The sequence below is a fragment of the Hippopotamus amphibius genome, chromosome 1, assembly GCF_030028045.1.
Source record: "Hippopotamus amphibius kiboko isolate mHipAmp2 chromosome 1, mHipAmp2.hap2, whole genome shotgun sequence".
NCBI classification, from domain to species: Eukaryota; Metazoa; Chordata; class Mammalia; order Artiodactyla; family Hippopotamidae; genus Hippopotamus; species Hippopotamus amphibius.
The window spans coordinates 113,994,355-114,019,362 of NC_080186.1; the positions used below are offsets into that span (position 1 = coordinate 113,994,355).

The 25,008-nt window shown below is 47.6% G+C and overlaps 4 protein-coding genes across 11 annotated transcripts; 3 read left to right on the top strand and 1 right to left on the bottom strand.

Moving 5' to 3' along the window:
• The first annotated feature begins 227 nt into the window (after positions 1 to 227).
• BNIPL (BCL2 interacting protein like) lies at positions 228 to 7,806 on the top strand. 2 transcript variants are annotated; one of them, XM_057722685.1, is made up of 10 exons: positions 228 to 410; positions 1,242 to 1,337; positions 1,523 to 1,587; positions 1,804 to 2,028; positions 4,622 to 4,804; positions 4,998 to 5,100; positions 5,261 to 5,392; positions 6,350 to 6,436; positions 6,621 to 6,719; positions 7,196 to 7,806. In XM_057722685.1, the coding sequence occupies exons 1-10, from the start codon at positions 367 to 369 to the stop codon at positions 7,230 to 7,232; spliced, it is 1,071 nt and encodes a 356-aa protein (XP_057578668.1). In that variant the 5' UTR covers positions 228 to 366; the 3' UTR covers positions 7,233 to 7,806. The 2 variants fall into 2 exon arrangements, with proteins under 2 accessions (XP_057578668.1, XP_057578677.1); XM_057722694.1 differs by lacking the exon at positions 1,242 to 1,337.
• Positions 7,807 to 7,921: 115 nt separating this feature from the next.
• On the top strand, positions 7,922 to 10,150 carry C1H1orf56 (chromosome 1 C1orf56 homolog). The gene is made up of 2 exons (XM_057722710.1): positions 7,922 to 9,114; positions 10,028 to 10,150. Exons 1-2 carry the CDS (start codon positions 8,101 to 8,103, stop codon positions 10,046 to 10,048), a joined length of 1,035 nt encoding a protein of 344 aa, XP_057578693.1. The 5' UTR covers positions 7,922 to 8,100; the 3' UTR covers positions 10,049 to 10,150.
• Positions 10,151 to 10,573: 423 nt separating this feature from the next.
• CDC42SE1 (CDC42 small effector 1) lies at positions 10,574 to 18,498 on the bottom strand. 2 transcript variants are annotated; one of them, XM_057722820.1, is made up of 5 exons: positions 18,386 to 18,498; positions 14,907 to 15,226; positions 14,272 to 14,382; positions 13,120 to 13,208; positions 10,574 to 12,853 (listed from the first exon to the last, which is right to left on the bottom strand). In XM_057722820.1, the coding sequence occupies exons 2-4, from the start codon at positions 14,958 to 14,960 to the stop codon at positions 13,134 to 13,136; spliced, it is 240 nt and encodes a 79-aa protein (XP_057578803.1). In that variant the 5' UTR covers positions 14,961 to 15,226; positions 18,386 to 18,498; the 3' UTR covers positions 10,574 to 12,853; positions 13,120 to 13,133. The 2 variants fall into 2 exon arrangements, with proteins under 2 accessions (XP_057578803.1, XP_057578794.1); XM_057722811.1 differs by lacking the exon at positions 18,386 to 18,498 and adding an exon at positions 18,199 to 18,335.
• Positions 16,154 to 24,395, top strand: MLLT11 (MLLT11 transcription factor 7 cofactor). 6 transcript variants are annotated; one of them, XM_057722774.1, is made up of 4 exons: positions 16,154 to 16,311; positions 17,955 to 18,105; positions 21,069 to 21,210; positions 23,097 to 24,395. In XM_057722774.1, the coding sequence occupies exon 4, from the start codon at positions 23,103 to 23,105 to the stop codon at positions 23,373 to 23,375; it is 273 nt and encodes a 90-aa protein (XP_057578757.1). In that variant the 5' UTR covers positions 16,154 to 16,311; positions 17,955 to 18,105; positions 21,069 to 21,210; positions 23,097 to 23,102; the 3' UTR covers positions 23,376 to 24,395. The 6 variants fall into 6 exon arrangements, with proteins under 6 accessions (XP_057578757.1, XP_057578765.1, XP_057578739.1 ...); XM_057722756.1 differs by lacking the exon at positions 21,069 to 21,210 and adding an exon at positions 19,378 to 19,449 and having other exon boundaries at positions 16,188 to 16,311; XM_057722782.1 differs by lacking the exon at positions 21,069 to 21,210.
• The last annotated feature ends 613 nt before the right edge of the window (positions 24,396 to 25,008 follow it).

The following is a 25,008-nucleotide window of genomic DNA, read 5'->3' on the forward strand; positions in this document are numbered from 1 at the left end:
AAAATGGTTTCTACCATTGCCTCTTTTTTTTTTTTAAAGCAGCTTCCAGAAGGTTTTAAGGAGTCTAGAAAATTCCCTTCCTAGACTCAACCAAGACTAGCCACTTTAGAAAAAGTACTCTCCTCCCCAGAACCCGCCCCCACATAGGCAGGGTTTTTCTTTTGTGCAAACCTGCTTCTTGGGAAAGAAGGTGGCAAAACCTGTTTGAAGGTGCGGTTACCTCCCTTTCACCCCTCCCACCTCCTTGGAGGCAAGAGCAACAACAGCTGAGACAGAGAAAAAGGGGACACAGAAGTGTTGGAGAGCTGGCGCATCCAGCTTCCCAGCAACTCCACGTGTGTAAAGGCGACAGGGAGACTTGTGAAGATGGGGACTGTACAAGAGGTGGGAGAAAAGACACTGACTCTTGGGTAAGTGAGATGGCTAACTTGATTGGAAACAAGGAGTGAATAGTCTTGAGGGACTTTCCCACCATCCAGCTCTTACCAAGTTAAATCTCGGTTCCTAGAGGAGACAAGACTATAACAATTTGCAGAGAAGGGACGGTGGTGGCTTTAGGTAGGAAATATCAGTATGGTATGAGAATTAGGGAACGGGATTCCAGGATAATTCCCTATTGCTTTTTTTTTTTTTTTTTTTTAAGGAGGTTTCTACGTTTTGTTTTTGATAAATCTGCCCCATTCTCCGTTTTCTAACACCCACCCTCCAGGATGGCGATCGGGAAAGCTGACCCAGAACTAAGTTAAGGTCCAGGTTCTCCTTCCCAGCAAATCTCTCTTCCTCCTTACCCCCTTCCCCTACCCCTCCACCCATGCCATGGTTTCCCCTCACCACTCCCCAGTGTGGTGGAGGAAAGGCAGGCCTGACTAGGTGCCATCTTCCCCAACTTTGCCCAGGAACAGCTGGGCAGGTCTGTCAGGTTCCAGCCAATTGTAATGTGAAATACCTCTCATCCCTACTGTGCAAGTGAAGCACTGCCACACAGGTAAAAATATTAGCTTTACCTTCCATGCTTCCTCTGCTCCTAAACCCAACCGTAGGGGTGATCACTTTCCAACAAGTGGTGAAAGGTGGTAGAAACATCTAGGAGACAAGAGATCTGAGTTCTTTTTAAGGCCTGCCCTCTGCTCTGTACCTTAATTACTGTTCTTCATTCCAGTGTTCTCACCTACTATCCAGCTCCCTTAAGACACTGCCTAGTGTGTCTCATGATAATCTTTTTTTCTGGGGGACTATCTTAGGGTCAGGGAGAATGCAGAAACAGCAGTACTAGGAGCATCCTTGAGACTTGGGGAACTGGAGCTGAAGGAAGAATGGCAGGATGAAGAATTCCCTAGGTGAGGAAGTATGAGTGAGGCTGGGAAAAGAGAGGGCTGGTTGCAAATGGAGGGCAGCGATGGTAAAGTGGGACTTGAAGGAAAGAGGTGGAGAAAACAAAGCAGAGGTGATAAAATCACGGGCAGAGAGAACTGACAAGTTGATAGCTTAATGCCTTTGCCCCTTTTCATCTCTTCCCCTCTAGATTACTTCCTGAAGAGACTGACCCTTCTGGAGATCCTCATGATCCTGAAAGAGACTCACAGGCAGGTAGGTAAATTAGAACCCAGGCCTCTATGATTCTAGTCCAGGGAAGGGTTGTGTCACCCGGTCCCTTTGCGGTTCGACTTCCCCTTTCCCAAATGTCCCGTGGTACTCCTTTAGAATTCAACCTCATATTATCACTTACCTATGTAGGCATTCTAACGTCCTCCGCCGACACAAACCCACCTTTCTCTTCTCTTTTCTTCCCTCCTCCAATTCTAGGTACCCCCAGCACTTTAGCCCTGTGTGGCCCGCGCCGCATGCGTAAGCGTCTTTCTGCCCCAGATTTGCAACTGAATCTGACTAAGGAGCCTGGAGATAATGGAGCTTCTCCTATCCACTCTGTACCTTCCTCTCCTGATGGCAGTTCTGACCTGGAGGTAGACGAGTTGGAGACACCTTCAGACTCGGAGCAGCTGGACAGTGGACATGAATTTGAATGGGAAGGTGGGAAAGAAAGCTGAGGACTGAGCTGGTAGAAGTAGAGGCCAGTGTTAAGGAAGCTGAGGATGGAGTTAATGGGACTGAAGTTAGAACTAATAAGGTGGGGCCCAGGAGGTAAGATCAGCAAAATTTCCTCAGAATGGAAAGGGAGAGCCTATAGATCCAGTTTGAGAGCAGTCAGTATGGTGGGAGAAGGGGGTACTTCATTTACTGAGGGAAATTTTATTGAATAACTGTTGTATGCTGTCATTGAGCTAGAACCGAGTTATAAAGATGAATAAGATAATCCTTACCCTCAGGGAATTCTCTATTCAGTATGAAAGAAACATATATACAGATATGTGCAGTTAAAGGTTATGGTCTACGTGTGTATAGGGTACAGTGTAGGCAGGGAGAAGGCAGAGGTCCCCCTGAGAGGTGTTAGGAAGGACCTCGCAGAGGAGGCGATTCTGAGCTTGTCAGGTGGTTGGAGAGGCGTTCTAGGTGGAAGGAGCAAATTGGGCAATAGCGTGGCATGGTGGGGAAGTCAGTGCATCACGGGCGACTATTTAGGTATTAAGGAAAACTTTCTTTCTCCTCTACTCGCAACACTTTTGGCACCAAATGTATGGGTTTTCCCCACACCAACCCATTCTCCAGCTCTCCAGATAGAAATTGGCTGTCTGTCGTACAATTCAGTCATGACACTTACCTAGAGTTAGCAGACACCACAGGTTAAGGGCTCACCCACAAGACTGCCTCCAGACTTCAGACACCAGCCACACATCCAGGTTGTCACCTGTGCTTCTGACCGACAGGTGATAAATCAGAGGTGCCCACGATGCCCTCCTCAGGTTTGATAATTTGCTAGAACAGCTCACAGAACTTGGCAAAACAGTTTACTTACTAGATGATAGGTTTATTACAAGAGGATACAGCTCAGGAACGGCCAGAGGGAAGCAATACACAAGTTATGTGAAAGGGGGCGTGGAGCTCCATGGGTGCCACACCCTCCCGGCACCTCTGTGTGTTCACCAACCCAGAACCTCTCAGAACCCCTTCATTTAGGGTTTTTTTTAATGGAGGCGTCACACGTAGGCATGATTGATTAAATCACTGACCATCAGTGATTTAGCACAACCTCCAGTCTCTCCCCTCCTCAGAGGTCAGAGGGTAGAGTTTCCAAACCTCTGATCATGTGGCTGGTTCGCCTGGCAACCAGCCACTCATCCATAGGAATTTTCCAAACTCACCTCATTAACAAACGTGTGTGGTTGAAAGGGGCGTGTTATGAATAGGAAAAGATACTACTTTTACCTTTATCATCAGGAGCTGTTTCAGAAGCCAGGAACAAAACCAAAATATTTGTTATTATATCACAGATGTGAAGGGCTGGGAGGTGAAGAGAGAATGACAAAAGACTGTGTTAAGTAGGCAAGGGTCAAATCATGGAGGTCCTTGCTGCCACACTAAGGAGTTTAGATTTTATCCTGTAGGCAATGGTTTTAATCAGGGACTAACATGATCAGATTTAACGACTTTGAAAAGACTGAAAACAACCTAAAGGTCCATTAGTAGGATGTTAATTCTACGATATTATGGTACATCCATACCATGGGATACTAAATACCAGGCAACTATTTTTTAAGATGAAGCAGTTCTTTCTATTGCTATGGAAAGATACAAAATTAGTGAGTACAGTATATTGCCATTTGAGTGAAAAAGGGAGGGAAGAAAAGAAAGCTTGCTCTAGCAGTGGTGTAAAGGGTGGAATGGAGGAAAACAGACAAGAGGCAGGGAGATGAGTTAGGAGGCTAGTACTAAGGCCAGATGAGAAATGTTAAGAACCTGTACCAGGATGCTAACAGTGGAAAGAATGATGAAAGGGTATAACGGAGGCAGATGGAAGAGGATCTGGGGTCCAGTTGCCTTGAGGACTGGTAGAGAAGAAAGAGTCTTGGAAGACATAGAGTTTTCTCTCTCGGGCAGCTAGGTGGATGGTGTCATTCACCAAGAAAGAATGTGGGAGGGTCTTCCTTGGCAGTACAGTGGTTAAGACTCCGCACTTCCACTGCAGGGGGCACGGGTTCAATCCCGGACGCTGTGTGGCACGGCAGAAAAAAAAAATATGGGCAAGAGGAGGAAGAGAATGAGTATGAGTTGCATTTGGAGTCTGGTGACTAGGAGGTGACGAGAAATACAAGATAGACATGTCCGCTGTAGGCATTTAGGGATATGGATCTTGTGTTAGGAGAGAAGCCTGGGTTTGAGAGGAATCATCACCTTACTTGCAGTATTTGAAGACATGGGAATAAATGAGCTCACCCAAGGAAGGAAAAGCATGGGAAGAAAGAATCTGGAAAAATGACAAGGGCCATCAACCTACCATAGTGCACGTTTACCTCCAGGCCATCGTCTAGTGAAAAAGTGAGGATAATGCGTCCCAGGAAAGAGAAACCAGCAAGGGGTTGGGTTGACTAGACAAATTAGGGCTAGAGTCATAGGGGAAAAATGAGGAATTAGATGTTGAGGTAATAAACTAAGAATCTGAGGAACTTACAAGATATTGAAGGTATGTATTCTGCCTTGTTGATCCTCCTCCATCCCTCTTTTTTAGATGACCTGCCCCGGGCAGAGGGTCTGGGGGCCAGTGAGGCAGCGGAAAGGCTGGGCCGGGGTTGTATGTGGGATATGGCTGGAGAAGATGGCCATCACTGGAGGGTGTTCCGAGCAGGACAGCGGGAGCAGCGAGTGGACATGACCGTCATTGAGCCCTATAAGAAAGTCCTATCTCATGGAGGTAATGGCTAACATAAGTGGAGAGGTAAAAACTGTGACTTCTTGAATAAAATGCCAAACCTGAAGATTCAGTTATTGGGTTCAGAATCTTTCCTGCAACTTCTAGAGACCCTCAGAATCTCTCAACCTAAATAGATGTACTGTCCATCAATACTTATTTGTTGACTGAGTGGTTTTCCCCTTCTTCTCCCCAGGCTACCACGGTGATGGCCTCAATGCTGTCATCCTCTTTGCTTCCTGTTATCTACCCAGAAGCAGCATCCCCAACTACACCTATGTCATGGAACACTTGTTTAGGTGAGGTGGAAGGCTTAAAGGGCTCCAGAGTGGATGTTAGGGAGCGAAACATTAAAAAGAACCCCTACTCTGATCAGTAAGTGATTGTAGAGTCTACAATGTCCCTCTCATCCCCACAACCCCCAAAAGCCTACCTTCCATGACAATTTCATCTCCCCAGGTATATAGTGGGAACTCTGGAGCTGCTGGTAGCTGAAAATTATCTGCTTGTTCACCTGAGTGGAGGCACAAGTAGGGCCCAAGTTCCACCTCTGAGCTGGATACGCCAGTGTTACCATACCCTGGATCGGCGGTAAGCCTCTAGGACAAGAGGGCTAACAACTATCTTATCTTTTTTCTTTTCCATCTTTCCATTCTTTCTTCCATTCAGTCTCTTCCACTTTTTTTTTTTTTTTTTTGGCCGTGCCACGCGGCTTGCGGGATCTCAGCTCCCCAACCAGGGATTGAACCTGGGACCTGTCAATGAAAGCCCGGAATTCTAACCACAAGGCCACCAGGGAACACCCTCTTCCACTTTTCTCCATCCCTCTACTTCCCTTTCCAATCTTCTGTCCTTTCTTGGAGTCATGGAAATCTAGTTTCAAATCTTGCCTTTATCATTTATTATCTGTATGACTTTGGACAAGTCACTTAACATTTCTGGGACTCAGTTCCTTTCTCTGTAAAATGGCAATGATAATACCTTTGCCACTGAGTATTTGTGAGAATCAAATAAATCAACAGGGCACATTGCCCGGCACAGGGAAGGCAGCCCTTCCTTTTCTCATAGCCTTGACATTTATTTCACTTTCCACATCTCCATTGTCTTCTTTTCTTGTCTGCCTTCATCCCTGACCCTTAAGCCTTTTTTTCCTTGACGTCCCTTTTCTTTTTTCCTTTCTTCCCTCCATCTTCCATTTGCTCACTTTTCTTGATCTTTTTTTTTTTTCTCCTCACTGGTCTTCACTGGGTCATGGAGGGATGGAGGAGTGTACAAAAGGAACTGTGCGAGCGTAGAGCACAGAAAGGAAGTGGGGTAGAGAAGACCAGGCTAAGGGATTCCAAGAGGAAAGCTGCCTAAAAATAAGGAGGCTAAGCAAGATGGATGGAGCCGAGATTGCACTTACAGGAATGGAGATTCGACCCAATTGTCAGAGAAACCTAGAAATTAGAGAAGCAGCGAAGGAAGTTAAAGTACAGAAGGTAGCTCCACCTGATCTTCAGGCATGAAGTTGGAAGGAGAGTAGGATGGTCTCATGTTCTTCTTCAGGCTCCGGAAGAACCTGCGCGCCCTGGTTGTTGTCCATGCTACATGGTATATGAAGGCATTCCTGGCACTGCTTCGGCCCTTCATCAGGTACTAGCTTGGGGAACAAAGACCCCCTTTCCCCTTTCCCTATTTTCACAATCAAGATTAAGAAGTTCTTGCCCTACCCTGACTCTTTCTAACCTTAACACTCTCTGCTAGTTATGTTTCCCTTTGTAAGCATCTCAAGGAGCCTGCTTCCCAGTATAAAACATATTTGATCTTCTCTTTTCAGTTCCAAGTTCACACGAAAGATCCGTTTTCTAAACAGCCTTGGAGAGCTGGCCCAGCTCATCTCTATGGATCAGGTCCACATCCCAGAAACTGTCAGACAGTGAGTCCTGGCTTAAGGATAAAGGTTTGGGATGGGATGTATAAGAGCCAATTCCCACTTTCTTAATGCCTTGGGGGAGATACAAAAGAACTAAAAGACAGAAGCTCTGCTTTCAGAGGCTTCAGTGTATCTGGGGAAACTCCAGAGATGCAGAGAAGAAATTAAGGACACTATGTATCCAATTAGAACAAATGAAAAAATTAATCCTATAAGTGCATCAAGGAATGAAGGAGTAATCACAGCACAGAATTTAGAGGAGATTCAGACCAGCCCTAGAAATTAAGAAGGGTTATGTTGGCAGTGAATAGGAGAGAATATCCAGTGGGGGAGGGTTGCTAGGCAGCAAAGGATCCTAGGTGATAACCCACCCAAGCGTCTAATCTACCTCTTTCAATTCACCTGGCTCCTCTCCTTAAACCCCTCAGTAAAACCCAGGTCTGCTGCTGTACCACTTTTTTCCCCTCTCTTCCTCCTAGGCTGGACAAGGATCTCCATGGCTCAGGAGGGACCTAGCATAGGACTGGAATAATGGAGCTTAAGAACCAAACAAAGATATTGATCTGCCTACACCCTAAACCCTGAAACATCTGAGCTGTTATGTAAATCATCTCATCCTCAACCCCAATACCACTGGATCTTCACATCTCAATGGGATGTCATTCCTCCCATGACTCTGACTTCAAAGCAGGGCTCTGAGGTCCAGAACCTGATGTGCTGGGTGACTTTCATTTCAGCTGGAGGGGTGCATGTTGTGGCATTTTTTATAGGAAAGTGCAAAGCTGTGCTGCTTTAGCTGTAGAACCTTGGGCAAATAACTTCATCTCTTTGCGTCTGAGATCCTTTCCACCTGGGGTATTCTAGCAATCTGTGAAGGTGAGGGGTGGATGGGGAGGGCAGGGCTTCTGCTGGGAGCCAGGAGTCAGTGCCCTAAATGTTGAAGACCCATTCTATTTCCCTGTGTCCTTCAGTGGTCACGTCTGCTGCCTGTGAGCCTGGGGAGGGGTATTTTCAAAACCTGTACTTTATCCTCTGTAGTAAATTCAGATCAGAAGCGATTAATAAACTGCGATGAGAGATTTAAGCGCTGCGCCGGGGGAGGTGAACTTCTCTTTCCCCAACCCCTTACATCACAATCCGTCTGTTGGTTCTGGCACGAAGTTCTTGCTGCGGAGGTTCCCTGGGATTTTCAGCTGAGCCCTTGGGCCCGCCGGAGTTAGGGCCTGGGGGAGGGGCGTGGCGCGCGCATCCGAACCCCCCACCCCTCCCCCTGCGGGCCTCGGATATAACGACCCGGTGGGTCGAGAGCCGAAGGGAGGGAGAGAAGGAGGCTGCCCCGGCCTTCCTCACTGGCCTCCCTCCCAGCTCCACACCGTCCAGCCCCATGGTCCCCGCCGCCGGCGCGCTGCTCTGGGCCCTGCTGCTGAGTCTGGGGCCCCGGGCGGCGGGGGCCGAAGGCCTGACTTCGACCGCGATGCCGCGGGACAGTTTCCGCTTCGGGGGCCCTGTGACCCGCAGCTACCGGACCACCGCCCGGAGCGCCCGGAGCGTCGTTTCCCCGAGGATGAGGGTAACAATGGAGGATGAGGACGACATCGTGGCCGCGGCCGACCGCCTGGCAGGCCCCGCCGCTGCCGAGCTCTTGGCCTCCACGGTGTCCACAGGTAGCAGGTCGCGATTGTCGGAGGAGGAGGATGGGTCTTTGGAAGAAGGGGTTGTGATTTACGCCAGAAAGAATAACACCGAGTCCGTGTCGGAGACTCCCCAAACGGCTTCCAGTACACCTGGGAGGCCTAGCCCAGGGTTTACAGCGAACGACCCGGAGTCCGAAATCGGGATGAGTTCAAGCCAGCTGCCCTCCACCTGGAAGGCTACTGTGGACAAGCCACACTCCGACGGTACCCTGAACCGGTGGTCGACAGCAGGGTCCACCTCGAACCATTGGCCACCGCCCTCGCGCACAGCCATGCCAGCTGCCGAGGATCTGCGGCTGGTGCTGATGCCCTGGGGCCCGTGGCACTGCCACTGCAAGTCAGGCACTATGAGCCGGACCCGGGCCGGGAAACTGCATGGCCTTTCGGGGCGCCTGCGAGTTGGGGCGCTGAGCCAGCTCCGCACTGAGCACCGACCTTGCACCTACCACCAATGCCCCTGCAACCGCGAGCGGGAGGAGTGCCCCCTGGATGCAGGTCTCTGTCCTGACACCAGCTGCACCACTAAGACCACCACCAGGGCCACCACCACTACTCCCCTTCCCCCACTAAGCAGCAGACTCAGGCCCACCCCCTTCATTCCCAGCCCCAGCCCCAACCCAGCCCTTGCTTTTTGGAAACGGGTCAGGATTGGGCTGGAGGATATTTGGAACAGCCTCTCTACAGTGTTCACAGAGATGCAACCAGTAAGTGTTTAGTGATGAGCCAGGATCTTTGTTAAGTCATCCAAAGTCCTGTTATCAAGAACCCTGTTGGCTAAGCCAGCCAGTGTGTCTCCATGAACTGTTACTTATCTGTTTGCTTATTGATTCATAACATGCATTGGTAATTCACATTATTGATAACCATTGATTCCACCTATCGTTTCTTGAGCAACTGCTGTTTGACTATCAGGCAACGTGTACTATTGGTCATTAGGTGATTACTGACCAAATTGGTGAGATTGTAGATAAGTAAAGAATACTTGCTGTGGAGATCATCAATGGATGTAGAAGATACTCATAGTTTTCAGCTTATTAATGCAGTTTAATAGTAACAGCCGCCAATATCTGAGGTCTTCCTATGTGCACTTTACCTGGATCAATCCACAGCAACCCTATGGTATTATTATTCCCACCTTACAGATGAAGAAACTGGGGGGTTTACAAAGCTCGTAAGTAGCAGAGTCACAGCAGGATTTAAACCAGGTTTGACACTAGGGCCAATGCTCTTAACCACTACTAATCCAAAGAACTGTCCTTCTGGGATGATTCCCAGAAACCCTCAGAATTCTCAGGGAAGGACAGTCCTCTACTTTACCAAAAGAGCTACCACAGTTGCTGATTGACCTGATACAATATTCTCAAGGTCTCAGGATGACAGGACCTTTGGGGAAAGGAGGACAATAAAATGCATATTTGGTCATTTTGTCAGTTTCTGGTTTTGTCTTTCTCCTGGTGTCCAATACCATTACTCAATATAAAAGAGAAGTATAAATAGTAGGCAGTACTGTTGAGGGAATGAGGGTGTGTGGGAAGAGGGAGATGAGGCAAGGACAGGAAAAGAATATGGTTGTGTTTACAATATTTTCCCTTTTCTCTACTTTGTTTCCTTATCCAGATAAACAGAGACCAGAGGTAACAAGCAACTTCATCCACAAGAGGAGGTGTCAGCATCTCAACCTCTTCTCGCCTTTCAATCCCAGCACCCAATGGATATTTTTAGTACAGAAAAACAAAACTATGTAAAAACATTGTTGGGTCTTGTGTCTTTTTACAGGGCTACTGAGGGAGGAGAGACCACAAATCTCTTGAACCTTAAAACTGAACTGTGTAGCTAGCAGCATCTGGTTTGGTCCCTTCTCCTGTCACCCAGGATAAAAATGTTGCTATCGCTCATCTTCCTCATTCGCAATGTTGTTTTTAAACAAGCACTTCTTTAAAGACTTAAAATCTCAGATGCATGCCGAGAAAAAGGAACAGGAAGAACAATGAGTTGAACCCTTGGAAGGTGCTGTTTGTCTCTTTGCCCTCACGACACTTAGCCTTCTTTCCTCAGAAAGGGCAAGGTTGGCACAAAATCCCATGACAGCCACTTTCTAGAAGTGGTCTTCATTAACCATGTCTACCCTTTAGCCCAACACATGTAGTGATTACTCTGAGACTATTTTGCTTAAGCTTTTTTTATTTGAAAATGTATTTAAAAGTCCAACAATTTTTAATATAAATTATGACTCTCAAACCCATTCTCATCACTCTAAATATTGTTAAAGTGATGGTAGCATGCACATTAGAGAAGGTAGCTAAAGGTGAGAGAGCACCAAAGAAAAGAAGACTGTGTCTAAAGAACAGGCGGTAGAATAAGGCTCAAGATCAGGGTGACCAGAGATTCCAGAAGTCCCCCATCTTTCTGCCCTATTCTGTTAACCCTTTAGATCTAGTTATACTAGATCAGGCTATTGAGCTACTTTCAGAGCAACTAGCTAGACTGGAACTGAGTACATTAGTAATGTATCTCTATGACCAAGCTTAGACACTGAAAAACTGAAGGAAATACAGTAATTTGAAAAAACTAGAACCTCAGTCACTATAGGTGGGGTTGGACTGGATGGATGACGGAATCAGCAGAGTGAATCTTAGTTTTCACATTCCTGACTCCCACTACCATCAAACAGGATGCTTCCTGTTTCGGAGCTAATGAGACTCCCGCCTTCTCTTCTCAGAGCAGGCAAGAGCTGTTCTGCCCTCCTAATCACCCAGCAAGGAAGGGGCCAGAACAAAACACCTGAGAAAACTGAAAGTGCCTAAAGAGCCTGCTCCTACATTATTTTCCCACCTAAAGCAGACTCTTCAGCCAGGTGGGCAGTGGGACCTGGTCTTCAGACAAAACTCCCTGAGTCTTATTTGTGTCTGGTTCTAGGACGAGGGCACAGAAACAGAGCTTAAAATTTGGGGAGGATAAGCTGGGGTATCTGCGGCTCTACTGTTTTTCTCTCCCTCCCTTCCCCAATCCCACCACACCCTGTTCATGCCTCCACACCGCAGGAACCCCTCCTCCAGACAGCAAAAGAACAGAGAAGCCCAGCACACGTCCATCACAGAGACATGAACCCATGCAAGCACAAGCAACATACTGAATAGAGAAATGTCTGGAGATTACGTGCAGCCCTATTGAGCCTACTTTACAAGGGGCCCTAGTTCATCCATGGCTCAGGCTTAGGATGAACAAGTGGAAATCACTTGAGAGAAAAACATCTCGACTCCAGAGCAGTGGCTCTCAACTAGGGGTGATTCTGCCCCCTAGGAGACATTTGGCCATATATCTAGGGTGGGCCAGGGGTGCTGCTGAACATCCTCTAATGCACAGGACAGTCCCTCGCTACCAAGAATTACCCAGCCCCAAGTGTCAAAAGGGCCTCCTTGAGAAAACTTGCTCTAGAGGTATGCCAGCTCCCATGCTGTGAGGATCTTAAGATCACTCAAGAATGGTTGTTTTCAATCTACTTATCTCACCACCCCTTCCATTCCCAGTGATCAATAAGTCTACCCTGAGACATAACTCGTTTTGCTGCATTCTGGGTTTCTCTCCAAGATCCCTCTTCCTGCTCTCATCTAGGCCAGCAGGGAGGCTGGCAGAGGGCAGACTGCTAAGACTTAATAGCAACGTCTTCAGGTTAAGACCCACCCTTATCTTAACTTTTATCCAATGGGAAACAATAAGGCTCCTGATAGGGACGGTGTTAAGGACAGAGGCAGTAGCAGGCTGGGGGTAATTAAGAACTCATCTTAAATTAAAATTTTAATTAAAAAAAAAAAAGGAAAGATTTTAGGGAGCCAGCAATGCTACAGAAACATAGGGTTAGAGGCCTACCTAGAGAAAGACCCTGGTATTGGCAGAGAGATACTGAGGGACTGTGAGCTTAAAGTCTGAGATCTAAAGAGAAAAAGTAGGCTAGCCAGTGGTCACCCTCCCAGACCCTGTTTGATGTCTGCTTCAGTTCATTCCAGGAGGAAAGATAAGAGCAGGAAGGTAGGGAGCTTCTCAGCAAAGCCAATTTCAGCTTTGGTAATCTCACCTATCCACCATATTTAAGGAGTTCCAGGTTAAGAGTTTAAAAACATATGGCACCTAGACCGTCATTCAGGAGAAGGGAACTCATTCCAAGTTCCCAGAAAACTCCTATCTCAGATCTGAGAGTGTCCAGGGCTTCAGCTGAGCTCCTCTGGCCAACCAGTAGTCACTTGGTCAGTCCTGCTGCCTTGACCCCATCTCCAGGAGGGGCTAAAGCCAGAGGGAGTAGAGGGAGTCCAGCCCCCAGCCTTCTGAGGCACTATTAGACAGATAGGGAAAAGAGGGGCCCTGGGCTCAATGATTCTAGGAGGCAAACTGGTAGGGGCAGTATCTCTTCTGGGCTGGACAGAGTGAAGGCGGGACCCACAGCAGAACCTGATTAAAGGAAGAAAAGAAAGATTAGCCTCGAAGAAAACCTTAGGGAGAAGGCACCATCTGGTTCACACGCTTAACTGTTTCCACAGTGTGCTTTCTTTCCTGTTTCTATCTGTCTGCACATCCCTTTCTGCCTTTCTGGATCCTACATTTTTGACTCTTCCATTCTAATTCTTTCTTCCTCCATTCACTTCCCCTTCTTGCAGAGCATCATGGTTCTGGAGCAGGGGGCTAGAGGTGTTGGATGGGTTTCTTTAATCACTCACCATTCTTTCTGGAGCTACAAGCCCCTAGAATTGCTCCACGGCCTGTCTCGGTTTCCCTTGGATCGCATCTGCTCCTGAACTGCACCTGTCTGTGAAAAAGCACATGTGAGACCCTCTCATAAATCTTCATATGGCAAAGTAAGGGATCTCCCCTGTGCCCTCCAGGGAAGAGGCTGACTTCATCTCCTTGACAAAAAACTCAACCTGAGAAGGTTAAAACTAACCTGCATTCCTCTAAGGGAAGTCTCAGTGCCTCCCTTCACACTGACTTTTATGAGGAGGAGACAAAATGGGTCTTTTACTAGTAAGACCCTCTCACAAAGGACTCTCATATTTATCTGAGTTTCATAATTGGTGAAAAGATTCCTTCACTATCTCCAAGCCCATTTCCCGTATTTTGAGAGAAGACATGCATATTAAACACTACTTAGGGGACTTTCCCGGTGGCACAGTGATTAAGAATCTGCCTGCCAGTGCAGGGGACACAGGTTCAATCCCTGGGCCAGGAAGATCCCACATGCTGCGTAGCAACTAAGCCATGCACTACAACTACTGAGCCTGTGCTCTATACCCCGCGAGCCACAATTACTGAGCCCACATGCCACAACTACTGAAGTCCACGCAACTAGAGCCTGTGCTCCACAACAAGAGAAGACACTGCACTGAGAAGCCCACACACCACAACGAAGAGTAGGTCCCACTCACCACAACTAGAGAAAGCCCGCGCACAACAAAGACCCAATGCAGCCAAAAATTATAAATAAATAAATAAATAAATTAGGATAAAGGTGCCCAACCTTTTCCCTGCCCCAACAGTCCCAACCACAATATGACTTACTGTGGCACTGAGACAGCAGTTCTTGATTAATGGAAGGAAGGGTTATGGTTTTTGGGAAGAGCCCTCCAAGTAACTACTAAGACATATATATCATCCATCCAATGAAGAACAATCTGCTAACTGTAAAAATGAGGGAGCCTAGGCCAGGAACTTGAAATGCCAGATCTCACATTTATGCAGCCTGTGACCAGGACTAGAATCCTAGCTTCTTGCTTCCCACTGAGTATTTTGTTATGCCCCCAGCTTGAATTTTCAAAAAGGGGCATAGTTCTAGGCCACAATCCCATATCAACCTCTCCCCATTCCCTTGTTACCATGGCAAGTCCATCTCCGGCACCCATCTCCCCAGAGCCAATGTGAGTCAGGTGGACAAAATTCGTTGGTTCCCCAATCATGGTCCGGTCAATTCGTCTCCTCTTCTTCTTCTGCTTATAGAAGATAGGGAATTATGTCACAGTGGAGGAAGGGAAAAGAGTCTTGAAAACCACTAAGGGAAGAGCTAAGGGCCTGGTGGGAAAGGGGATATGGCATTATAATAGGGAAATCACTAGCATATGAAAGGCAAGGTTAGAACAACATAAACAGAGAGAGGACAGGGTGGTAAGGGCAGTGGCCTGCATAGTGAACACTGGACAAAGAAAGGACATGTCAAAGTCACCTCTGGCTGATGAGGAAACAATGGGGGAAAATGACAGGTATTAAGCTCCACCTACAACACCTATCCAACTCAAAATGGACAGGAAAAAGAAGTGAGAGCCAGGACTGTTCACTTCTTCCATCATCCAGTCTCCTTTATTCCATGTACACACCTGCCTGGCCATAGAAGCTATCCTGGCAGAGAGGCAGGCAAGAAGTGTGCTTTTCAGACAGCACATCCTAGACGATGTGTCTGCGTCACAGTATATGGTAACGGATTTCTGTGTGTTGGGGTGGGGTTGGGAAGACTTACCGGCTGGGGTTTCTCTACCACGCAGCAGCCCAGTTTGTGCCAAAATTCACTCATGTTCCCTGATGGTTCCAGTTTCACTCCTCTGCCTGAGGCCCCAGAGGGCTCTTGCTCTGAGGCCTTGACCGCCCACTCCTCACTTCCTTCAGGTGTGTAACAACACCCTGGGTTTACTCAGCTGGAGAGGTCTAGAGAAAGTGGAGTCCTTGGAGCCCTTAAGTTGAGCAGTGAAGGTCAGTGTCTCAAACCCTGAGAGACTAGCAAGGTCAGAGAGTGGGGTGGGCAGGCAGGTGCAAGGTTATGTCTTCCACAGATGCGCAACCCTGGATGGCAGAAAGCAAAGAGAGAAGAAAAGTTAATGAGAAATTCCCACTCCCCTCCTCCTTGAGAAGCCTCCTGATGAGCCCGTATCTTGTTGCTCCCCTTCAAAGGCCCTAGTCCTACAACCAACACTCACCTTCTCCAAACATAAGAATCTCGAAGTCTGACTCTCAGAGAAAGGCAAAGAACCAAAAGGGCACCAAGGGGTTAAGGAGCAGTAGCTGCTGGTACTGAGGGAGAGGAAGGGGCCTAGAAGCATGAACCAGAGGATGGGAGGGGACCAAAGGATACTGGCAGAAATGAGCAAAGTGTGGGGGTGCTACAAGCTCCACCTCCCTTCTCCCTGGGTTTAGGGCAGAAGGGGAGGGGCATTTAAGTGACTTTGAAGAGGAAATGGTGGTTTTTTGTTCTCACAAGTAAGGCCTCCACCCCGACCCTCCTTTTTTCCTTACCTTACCCTGAACACCTAGATTTTCTTTAAGACCTAGAGAGGCCCAGACTACCTAGGTCCTAGGTGACCAACTGCGGCAGACTGGAACTTAAGAAAGACTTTCTACAGTGAGGAATTTCTTCCCTCTCTGCTCCCTGCCCTTGTTCCTCCTCATTGCCCTCAACTGAGATCCACCCCTCCCAGAAGCCACTTAACAGTTTATTACTTGACCTTGAGAGGCTTCCTGAGGGCTGCCTACACTCTGTTTTGTCTGTGTTCTGCAACAATGCACTCCTGTGTGTGCACCTCTGTTTGCACACATGTGGCATGGCCCTGTCTGTGCGTGTGTCTTGTGGAGATCATCTGTGCACAGGCTGCAGGTACACGTGCCAGGTATCTTCTGTCCCAAGAGGAATCTTTTTCCAGCCTCCCCACCCTCTTCACATGTCCTATCGTGCCACTCTTCTCTGCTTCACACCCCACAGGGCCTGGGTTCTCCTCCCTCCCTCCTCCTCCCCTCATGCTGTGACCTGTTTTCTCTTCCCTCCTTACCACTTCCACCCGCAATCTTCACCAGCCAACCAGACACGAGGAACTTTCCAACAGCATTAGTGTCCAAGGAAGAACTTCCTCCCCTCTTCATTACTGCCAGCCAAGGTAGGGCACATATGGGTTTCCTCTATTTTCACTGCACTACCCTAGTCCTATGATACAAGCAACCTCAAAGATTCCAAACAGGACAGTTTCATGAATATTACACTTTCGCCTGAATCGGAATCTCCCCTCCCTCCAGGATTGGAAGCCTGCTGCTCTGGCACCCTAGACTGATCTAAGAACTGAGAGGGTTTTTTCTCAGCCTTGAGACGAGATCACACAAACACTGAGATACAGCTTCTGGGGGCTGGAAGGACCCAGGAGTCCGGGCTTTCCCTTACTTCCTTTCCCACCACTGGAGGGGAGGAGTAATGACACAGGGCGGAAGTCAGAACACAGCTGTCCAGAGAGGGGAGCTGTGGTCAGTGGGGAAGTCAGTCACAGGGTTTGTCGTGATGGTGGTGGTGCTGGGTGGTAAGGGTTGGGGGGGTGGGAGGGATGAAGAAAACAATGCAGAATCAGAGGAAAGCCCCAACACTACCAGACACGCTGTACTAAGACTGGACTCTCCCCCAACACCCCCCTTGCTCAAAGCTGAGTGGACAGAATTGGATGGTGGGAGGGAAAAGGAGAGAAGAGGGGGAGGAGGAGAGAGGGAAAGGGGCAGTGGAGGGAACAAGGACGTTTCTGTTCCTTTCCCAGGGACCTGGCCAGGGCTGGGTGGAGGGAAAGTGTGTGTGTGGGACTTGGCATGAAATGACCAATGATGATGAGACGTGACCGGGAAATTCCATTCCCGAGGACACAGGACATAAGGGTCTCTGAAACTTGGGGGTGGGGTCAGCGTGAGGAGAAGACTGGGCAGGGTGAATGTGGTGGTGGTGACGGGGGAGGGGAACAAGGCCAGAAAAGGAAGTAAGAGTGATTGGCTGCCACTCTCCTTTAAAATATCTAGAGAAGAGTGGGCTGAGAAAAAATAAAGTCCTGAACGGGTCAGCCCAGGAGGAAGAGGCACCTGAACCCACTGCCCACTATTTCAATGCCACTATGATGGGGAAGGGGCTGGGTAGACAGCAGGAGGGGTCAGGATGAGATCGTGTGAGGCCATATCCTGCCAGCCGAGTAGTGCTGTGACCTGGGCCCGAGTCCCAACTAGCAAGGCTGAAATACAGAGCTGGAAAAGACACCAAGGTCACAGTGGGGCTTAAGAGCTTTAAAACTATTGGGGGGTGAGCAGGAGAATGGATGGGAGAAAGGCTCCGGGGAGGAAGGATGTACAGAGGTAGTTCCCTGGTCCTGTTCTAGCCCCAAACCGGTTTTCCCGGTCCCGCTGCCTCCAGCCCCAAGGCCTCCAACCCGCTGCCCGACAAGCCTTCACAAGAAGCAGCTGGAGAGAAAGAGGGAAAGGGAAAGAGAAAGAGAATTGAGAGAATGGAGCGGGGCAATGCTGGCTATGAGCCCGGGGTTGCAGCTGGTCCCCTGTGGAGACCTGCAGACATGAGGGCTGCTGCGGGGTTCGAGAGAAGTAGGGGTGGACCCCAATTTTCAGTCAAGTGACAGGCATTTGCCCCAGCACCAACCGTGCCCTTCCCCAGGAAAGGTCTTGCGGAGGCTTCAGAGGAAACAGGGCCAGGCCCTCAACTCCCCCTGCCCAATACATTCAGTCACATAGACTCCATTTCTGCCCACCCCCCAACTCTACCCAGAAATCCTCTGCTCCTCCCAAGGCTGAACGAGGATTGGGACCTCTCTGTGAATCCTTCCGACTCTGTCACCGTCTTCCGTGGCTGCCTGTCTCAGACTCAGACCTTCCCGGACCAGCTGTGCTTCAGTTTGTTGGCACACGCCAGCACCAAGGTTGGTGAGTCTCCAAAAGAGACCATCTTCCCACCTCCCGCCTTCCCCCAACACTCCAGACCCTTCTTCCCTTCTGCTCTTCCTTGGCCTCACCTGCGCACCGCCGGAGCGTGGACAGGGACGGTTACTCACCCAGCGCACCCCTTCTGCCACCGACCCAGCACCTCGACAGCCGTGGACGCCCTCCTCCCCCACCCCCGGCATCCGGTGCGTCCCCGCCTGGCGGGGCAGGCGGGGCAGGCGGGGCGCACGGGCCGAGGGACCGACCCCCGGGCTTCACCTACTCTGCTCCGGCATCGAGGCGTCCGACGGTAGCTGGTGCGGGGGCCGCCGCTCAATGCCCGCCAGAGTGGGGCTCCCGGGCTCGCTCCGCGGCGCGATGGGGGAACCGAGGGCGGACCGGCAGAGGTGGGGCTGGCGGAGGGCGGAAACGGCCGCGACGCGATTACGAAACCCGTGCGGCTGCGAGCCGGGCGCACAGCTCCTCCCTGGACCGAGGGGGCGCTGCGCGGCCGAGGGACGTGGGCGGGGCCTCGGAAGCCCCCGAGGGCCGCCGCCCCTACCCTGCCAACCCGGGAAAGTGGACCCTGGAGGAGGGCCTGGCACCCAAGCTGGGCCCTCCGGGATCGGGCGTTCCCTTTGCGCGCCGGGCGTTGAGGGGCAAAAGGAAGCGGAGCCCCCAAGTCCTCCGGCCCCAGCTGAGTTCAGAGATTCGCAGAAGCACACCTCCCCCCCTCGCCGATCTTCCCGTACCCTACCCCAAATGCAGCAGGGCTATAGGTTCATTACCCATGGTGAGGGAGGGGAGGCAAATCGCGAGGGAGGGAGAATTTTTCTGATTCTCAAAAACACTTCGGGTAACCTGAAATCCCTAGATTGGGGGATAAAGGGACCCTCCATCGTTGTCTAAAGATTTTTTTTTTTTTTTTTAGAGTCAAGATTTTTAATCCATAACCCTAAAATTGGAGAACAATTAACTGCTCATTCATTACACCCTCAGTCAGCACGGGGGTGCTGGAAGAGCTCGGGAATCACGGTGCAGACCAATAAGCCTATGGAGATGCTTTAATCCTGTCTCCCTCCCTCAAGTGTTCTGGAACCTATCATTTGAATTAGCCGAGTCCGGCCGGGAGGGGGCGGGGAGTCCTTCCGCCCTTCTTAGGAGGGGCTGCATTGCAGGGGGAGATTGAGCCGACTGACTCAGTCACTGAACAGGGAGAGGGAGTGAGAAGACAAAGCCGTCAAAGCCCCAGTGGCTTTCTTTTTCTCCAGCCCAGAGCAGACACCGGAGCCCCGAGGTACTCCCTCCATTTTTGGAACACGCTAGTAATTCATTGATAACAGGTAAACGAAACTGAGGTGGGGGGGGGGCGCGGGGCTGAAAAGATATGCGTAGGTGCTTCTAGTTAGGTTGAAGACCCCTAATGAGGATGGGATTGGGGGACAGTTCAAGAGGAGCAAGGCGGCGCTGTGAACGATAGGCAGTGATTTGTTCACCGTTTTACATCTTTGCTAAGATCTCCATCCATGCCTTATAATCCTTTAGACATTAATTTCTAACAATTTACATGTAGTTATTTCTCAGCATTTATCTCCTTATTTCCACGGACAATTTGCCTATAATTTATATCTTCAGTTTAGTTATCTACACCTTCCTTTTCAAGCTGTCATTTGTTTTCCCAGGTTTTTGATGAATCTCTAGTCCTACTGTATCACTCTAGCTTCTACTTCCCCGTATTTTCACATTTTTACTGTCGTGTTCCACTGATGTGTCTACCCTCACCCCAAACTTATTTGTCTCCATAGGAAGGAGTTTGGGGGGAGAGATATGCAATAACGTTGAGATTAATTCTGACCTTTCTTTTAACAGTCTCCTTCTCCCATTCCCAAACCTTTTCTCCAAAGAAAGAGGCAGCTTGAGGTAGGAAGGTAGGGGCCTCTGTATTGGAGAACTGCCTGATCCCATATTGAAATCAGTATAGTCTGAAGAGGTAGGTATGGGGTAGATTCTGGAAAAGGAATGCTTATTTGCAGCTCAGTGGAATGGGTGGAGGAAGGACATGGCTAGTAGAAAAATCCAAGCCCAGACGAGACATATACAGTGAGATGCCAGATAAGTTCCATTCCCCTCCACCACCATCCCTTGTCCTCCCCTCTACAGTGGCAGCATGACACAGCAAGGCCCTGTTGGGTAGGCCCTGGATTCCCACTGAGGGTCTGGACAAAGGGTATTTGGGTGTGTCTGTGTGGCTCAGAGAGAGCCACTTTATGCTATGTATTTGCTAATTGTGTATCTCTAAGAATAGAGTGATATTTAGAAATTACCTTTGCCTAAAATACCTGAATAATTTAAAATGAAGGATAGTGAGAAGCATTTATTGAGCATATATTGTGGTACAAAGCACTGTCCACCCCCTTAAGGTAAGTAAATGAGAGAGATAAAGATAGATGAGCTATGGGTAGAGAACATATGGGGAAGAGAAAGCTAGCTGAAAAGGGACCTCGTGCAAAATTTAGGTACTTGGGAATTAAATCCATGCTATATTGAACTTAAAATTCTCATTACTAATGCAAAGGGTATTTTAGCTTCAATTTTCGGTGCAGTCAATGTTCTTGACTTGATTTTAAATGCTGTATATATTTGAGTGCCTTTCCAAAATGCATTTGGTACTCTGTACATGTCACTGAGTCAATGGCATGGCTAGAGATTTGGGGCCTTTTAAGTTAATATTTTGTAAAATTTCCTTTAGTTTTTTTTAATTGCAAGGGAAGCTCTGCCAGACACTCAGAATTATTTGGACAGTTTTTATACATATGCTGGTTGAAGAAAAGGAGTCAGTTTGTCAAAGAGCTTTTCTCCTTTCTCAGATCCTGGCTTCCTCTCTTCTGCCTTTTGCATTTTCACCATTCAGATCAGAATCACAGGAATAGTCAACACCTAACCCACTGAATCTGTTCTTCAGGAACTAAGAATTCTTGCAAGTTTGGAGAATACTGGTATAAGATTATATAAAGCTGCAGGCAACTGTCTATGCACAACACATCAGAAAAGGATCAGAGTGCAAATGATGAGACCCTACCCAAACTGACTGGATAATTTCTAAGGTGTTTTCTACTTTTGAAATTCTATGCCTTTTTCTCCCCCCTATGATTCTATTTTTTAAAGAGCCTATTATGTGCCCAGCATTATACTAAGGTCACTCTGGAGAGGACTGGTAAGGGAGGGGATATAAAAGAAGCCAGCTAGATAGGCAAACAACTAGTACTATTAGTTAAAAAAAAATCCTCACGGGAAGGATTTGCTTCTTACATCTCTACAGTCCCAGACAAGGCTGGGGTTGGCTGGTTGATAGGAACGACATTTTTGTAGCTTTCTGTGCACATGTCCCTGCAAATTATTGTAGCGATGATCAGGGCTGAATATCATAGCATGATGACCTCACCTTTCCAACATGCTCCCCCACCCTTTTCCAGTCCCTGAATTACCCTCCTAAGCAGCTTCTCTGCTGAGTAATGCTCAGTTCCCAGGGTTTATTTTGGAGCTTGAACCAAAGAAAAGGAGCAACTCGGAATTCACTTTTAATATTAAAAACATCCTAGTCTACCCACTTAACATTCCTAAAGCCCCTACATTCACACATAACTGTACCCTAGATTAAGGCCTACTTTTTCTGCCACATTATATGGGGGCATTTTGGAACCTATTTAAGGCCACTATTTAGGAAATCTCAAGGCCTGGAGAGAGCCAATGAAGTGTGTTGGAGGTAGGCCTTGTGAGATGGGGGTTCTATTTTTGGAGGCAGTAGAATGTTCTTTCTGCTGCTTTGGGAACATTTCAACTAATGCTTCTTGAGCCTTCCCTTGGTTAGTAAGCTGCAGGGTGGAGGCTGCAGGAAGGTATAACAGTCTGACTTCAGGGTGTGGGTGGGATGGGCAGGAAAGGTGAGAGAAGTACTCATTAAAAGCATCTGTTAAAGGACCTTCTCCTTCCAATCTAAACTTTACTTACCTTACCTGAAATTCCCAAACCATTTGCTCTATCATCAGGTGTATTCTAGCATTGGGTCAGAGAAAAAAGATCCTGTTATAACAGGAATAGTCTTTTAGCACCCGTATTTTGTTCCGAAGGAGAGGTAGGCTAGAGAGAAACAGATAGGCTCTTCAGGCTTAGCCACGGGCTTATAAGTGGGAGTGGCAAGGTATTCATACCGAGGGAAAGTTAGTCAGCAGCCTTGAATGTTTTTTGTATGCAAAGCCCAGCACTTGTGAAGAACGTACAAACTAGACTGGTTTTTACCCTTGGGGAAACTCTCAGTCCCTTGAAGAAGATTATCCCTATACAAGACACATAACAATGATCTGTAACCCCAAACTGATACAGTCAGGTAAAACTCTATAGGTGTTGTGGGAGATACTGGAAGAAAGAGGGTAGATAGAGCTGAGTAAGTTTAAGGATGTCCTCCTGGAAGAGGTGAGTTTACAGTAGGGTTTAGAAAGCAGGGAGGAAAACAGAAAATTGAAAAATCATGGAAACTCTATTCAGAGGTACCATGACCTATTAAACCAAAGGCAGGAAGAAATCACAGATGTGAAATGTAGTAAGAGTTCAGGGGAAAGATTCCTCTAGGGACTTGAATGGAGTCTTGAAACTTGGATAGTATTTTAAGATGGAGAGTGGAGAGAGTTAAGAAAGACAGGAATAAGCATAGCTATAGCAGAGAATGTACTACCGCTAGAAAAAACGGGGCCAGATTCTGAAAGGCCTTGAAAACCAGCCCTAAGCAGTAGGCAGTTAAGTAAATCATTCCAGGATAGGGAGGAGTTAGGAAATGGTAAGAAAATGGTAACAGAGGAAGATTCCTGAAGCTTGTCCTAGGGAACTTGGATTATGTACAGAGGCAAACGGGGATGTAAAGTTTCTGAGTAAGGAAAGGCCATGGGCCACAAAGAGATGGCTGTAGCATGAAGACTGATAAGTGGTTTCTTTCTAGGAAGTTATGAGGGACCCTGTGAGTAGCCAGTACAGCTCCTTTCTTTTCTGGAGGATGCCCATTCCAGAACTGGATCTGTCGGAGCTGGAAGGCCTGGGTCTGTCAGATACATCCACCTACAAGATCAAGGACAGCAGCGTTGGCAAAATGACGGGGCAAGCAACCGGAGCAGAGCAGGAGAAAAACCCTGAAGGCGATGCCCTCCTTGAGTACAGCACCTTCAACTTTTGGAGAGCTCCCATTGCCAGCATCCACTCCTTCGAATTGGACTTGCTCTAAGCCCAAGACCTTTCTCCCACCACCTTGCCCTCATTGCCTGCCCTTTCAAGCTCCTTCCTTTCTACCCTTTTCCCCTTTCAACCTTGCTCTCTCCCTTCTATTGTGTTGAGGTGATGCTGATGAATCTGCCAGAGTTGTGATTTATTTATTTATTTATTTAACCTATCTATTTTTCTTTCTTATTAGTTGCTCTCAAAAGCCCTCAAGCCACAAAGTAAAGGATTCAAGCAATGGAGTATTGGGTCACAAAGATTCCTCCTTTCCTCCCCCAGATACTAATTCCAGAAAACAGGCCTGATGAGGGCACCAGAGAGTAGCACAGTAGTGCAAAATGGAGGATTTTTTTTTTTTTACTTCATTTAATCAGCTTCAGAGATTGCTCAAACCTTCCTAATTTCTTGCTCCAGGCCAGTAAACACAAAGATTTCTTCAAGGGTTGATGAAAACCCTATAAATTTTAATGTGAGATTATCTGCTATAAGACTAGAATTCCTAAAAGACTAAGGTTATCCTGCTCCTTCTTTTAATACACTTTTTCTCATAGAAATTGGGGATAGTTGAAGGTATAAAACAAGAGGAAATAATACATCATGGGAAATGACAATAGGGGAAAGCACTGAATCATTTCAGAAATAGCTACACACTCTCAAAAGTGTTTTCTTTCTTCAAGCCTCCTCACTTTACAATTTTACTCCTGTGGGCTGAAAACTAGCTGAGGAAAATCATTTGGATTTCAAATCTTAAGATGCAATCTTGCTGAGTATTATGATAATTTGTAAGATTTTATTCAGGTTCTAAAAGATACAGGGTTTGGTCCTTAGTATTTTAGTTTTGCTGTCCTGCATTTGCAATGTAGAATACTGATCAAACGGGCCTGAGGCACAGTTCTTCAGCTACCTTGCTCCCATGAAATGAACAATCAACTCTGACCCTATACCTTGTCTCTACTCCTTCCAAAATTATTGCTGTTGATTTGTGCTGCCATTTAATCACTTCTTTAATAAAGACATTCAATCCCAGAACTGGATTCTAGTTTTCTCTCTTCACAAGGAAGCAGTACAGATCTCAAAAATTAGCCTTGCTTCCAAGTTCAGCTTATATTTTTTTATCTAATATTCAACTTTGAGGAAGAAGTACTTGATTAGGCTTTATTATAATGATGAACTTCAGGTTGAACAGATAGGTAACAAGAAAAAGGGTGAAATCAACTTAAAATTACTTAAAGTATTTCAGGAGAAAACTGTAACCACTCTTGTGCTTGCTCATCGACTACCAACGTATTTGAGGTAATAATTCTAGATGTCTCAGAAGGCACCTGTAGCATTAAAATCGGCACTTCATTATCTCATCCTGAGGGCCTAATAAACGAATTAACCCAAATGTTACCTGCTTACTTATAACTCACCTCAGTAACAAAAAAACACAAAAAAACTATTTGGACTAATTTACAAGTAGTTTATGGGTGCCTACTGTATGAGGCACTAAATCAGACAACAGAAGAGGATGCAAATAAGAATGAGACAATGATTTCGACCCTCAGACTTAAAAAGGGAAGCTGTAAATACCAATTTGGGCAGTATACCATAAATGAAGAACATGCACAAGATCTAGAGAAATCCGGAAAGGGGGTGGA

Excerpts from the sequence above, each read along its gene's own strand:
- BNIPL (XM_057722685.1), top strand. The coding sequence starts at position 367 with ATGGGGACTGTACAAGAGGTGGGAGAAAAGACACTGACTCTTGG. Across the intron at positions 1,588-1,803 it reads TGAAAGAGACTCACAGGCAG|GTACCCCCAGCACTTTAGCC; the intron begins GTAGGTAAATTA and ends CTCCAATTCTAG. Across the intron at positions 6,437-6,620 it reads CTGCTTCGGCCCTTCATCAG|TTCCAAGTTCACACGAAAGA; the intron begins GTACTAGCTTGG and ends TTCTCTTTTCAG.
- C1H1orf56 (XM_057722710.1), top strand. The coding sequence starts at position 8,101 with ATGGTCCCCGCCGCCGGCGCGCTGCTCTGGGCCCTGCTGCTGAGTCTG. Across the intron at positions 9,115-10,027 it reads TGTTCACAGAGATGCAACCA|ATAAACAGAGACCAGAGGTA; the intron begins GTAAGTGTTTAG and ends TTCCTTATCCAG.
- CDC42SE1 (XM_057722820.1), bottom strand. The coding sequence starts at position 14,960 with ATGAGTGAATTTTGGCACAAACTGGGCTGCTGCGTGGTAGAGAAACCC. Across the intron at positions 14,383-14,906 it reads TGGTAGAGAAACCCCAGCCG|AAGAAGAAGAGGAGACGAAT; the intron begins GTAAGTCTTCCC and ends TTCTATAAGCAG. Across the intron at positions 13,209-14,271 it reads CCGGAGATGGACTTGCCATG|ACAGGTGCAGTTCAGGAGCA; the intron begins GTAACAAGGGAA and ends GCTTTTTCACAG.
- MLLT11 (XM_057722774.1), top strand. The coding sequence starts at position 23,103 with ATGAGGGACCCTGTGAGTAGCCAGTACAGCTCCTTTCTTTTCTGGAGG.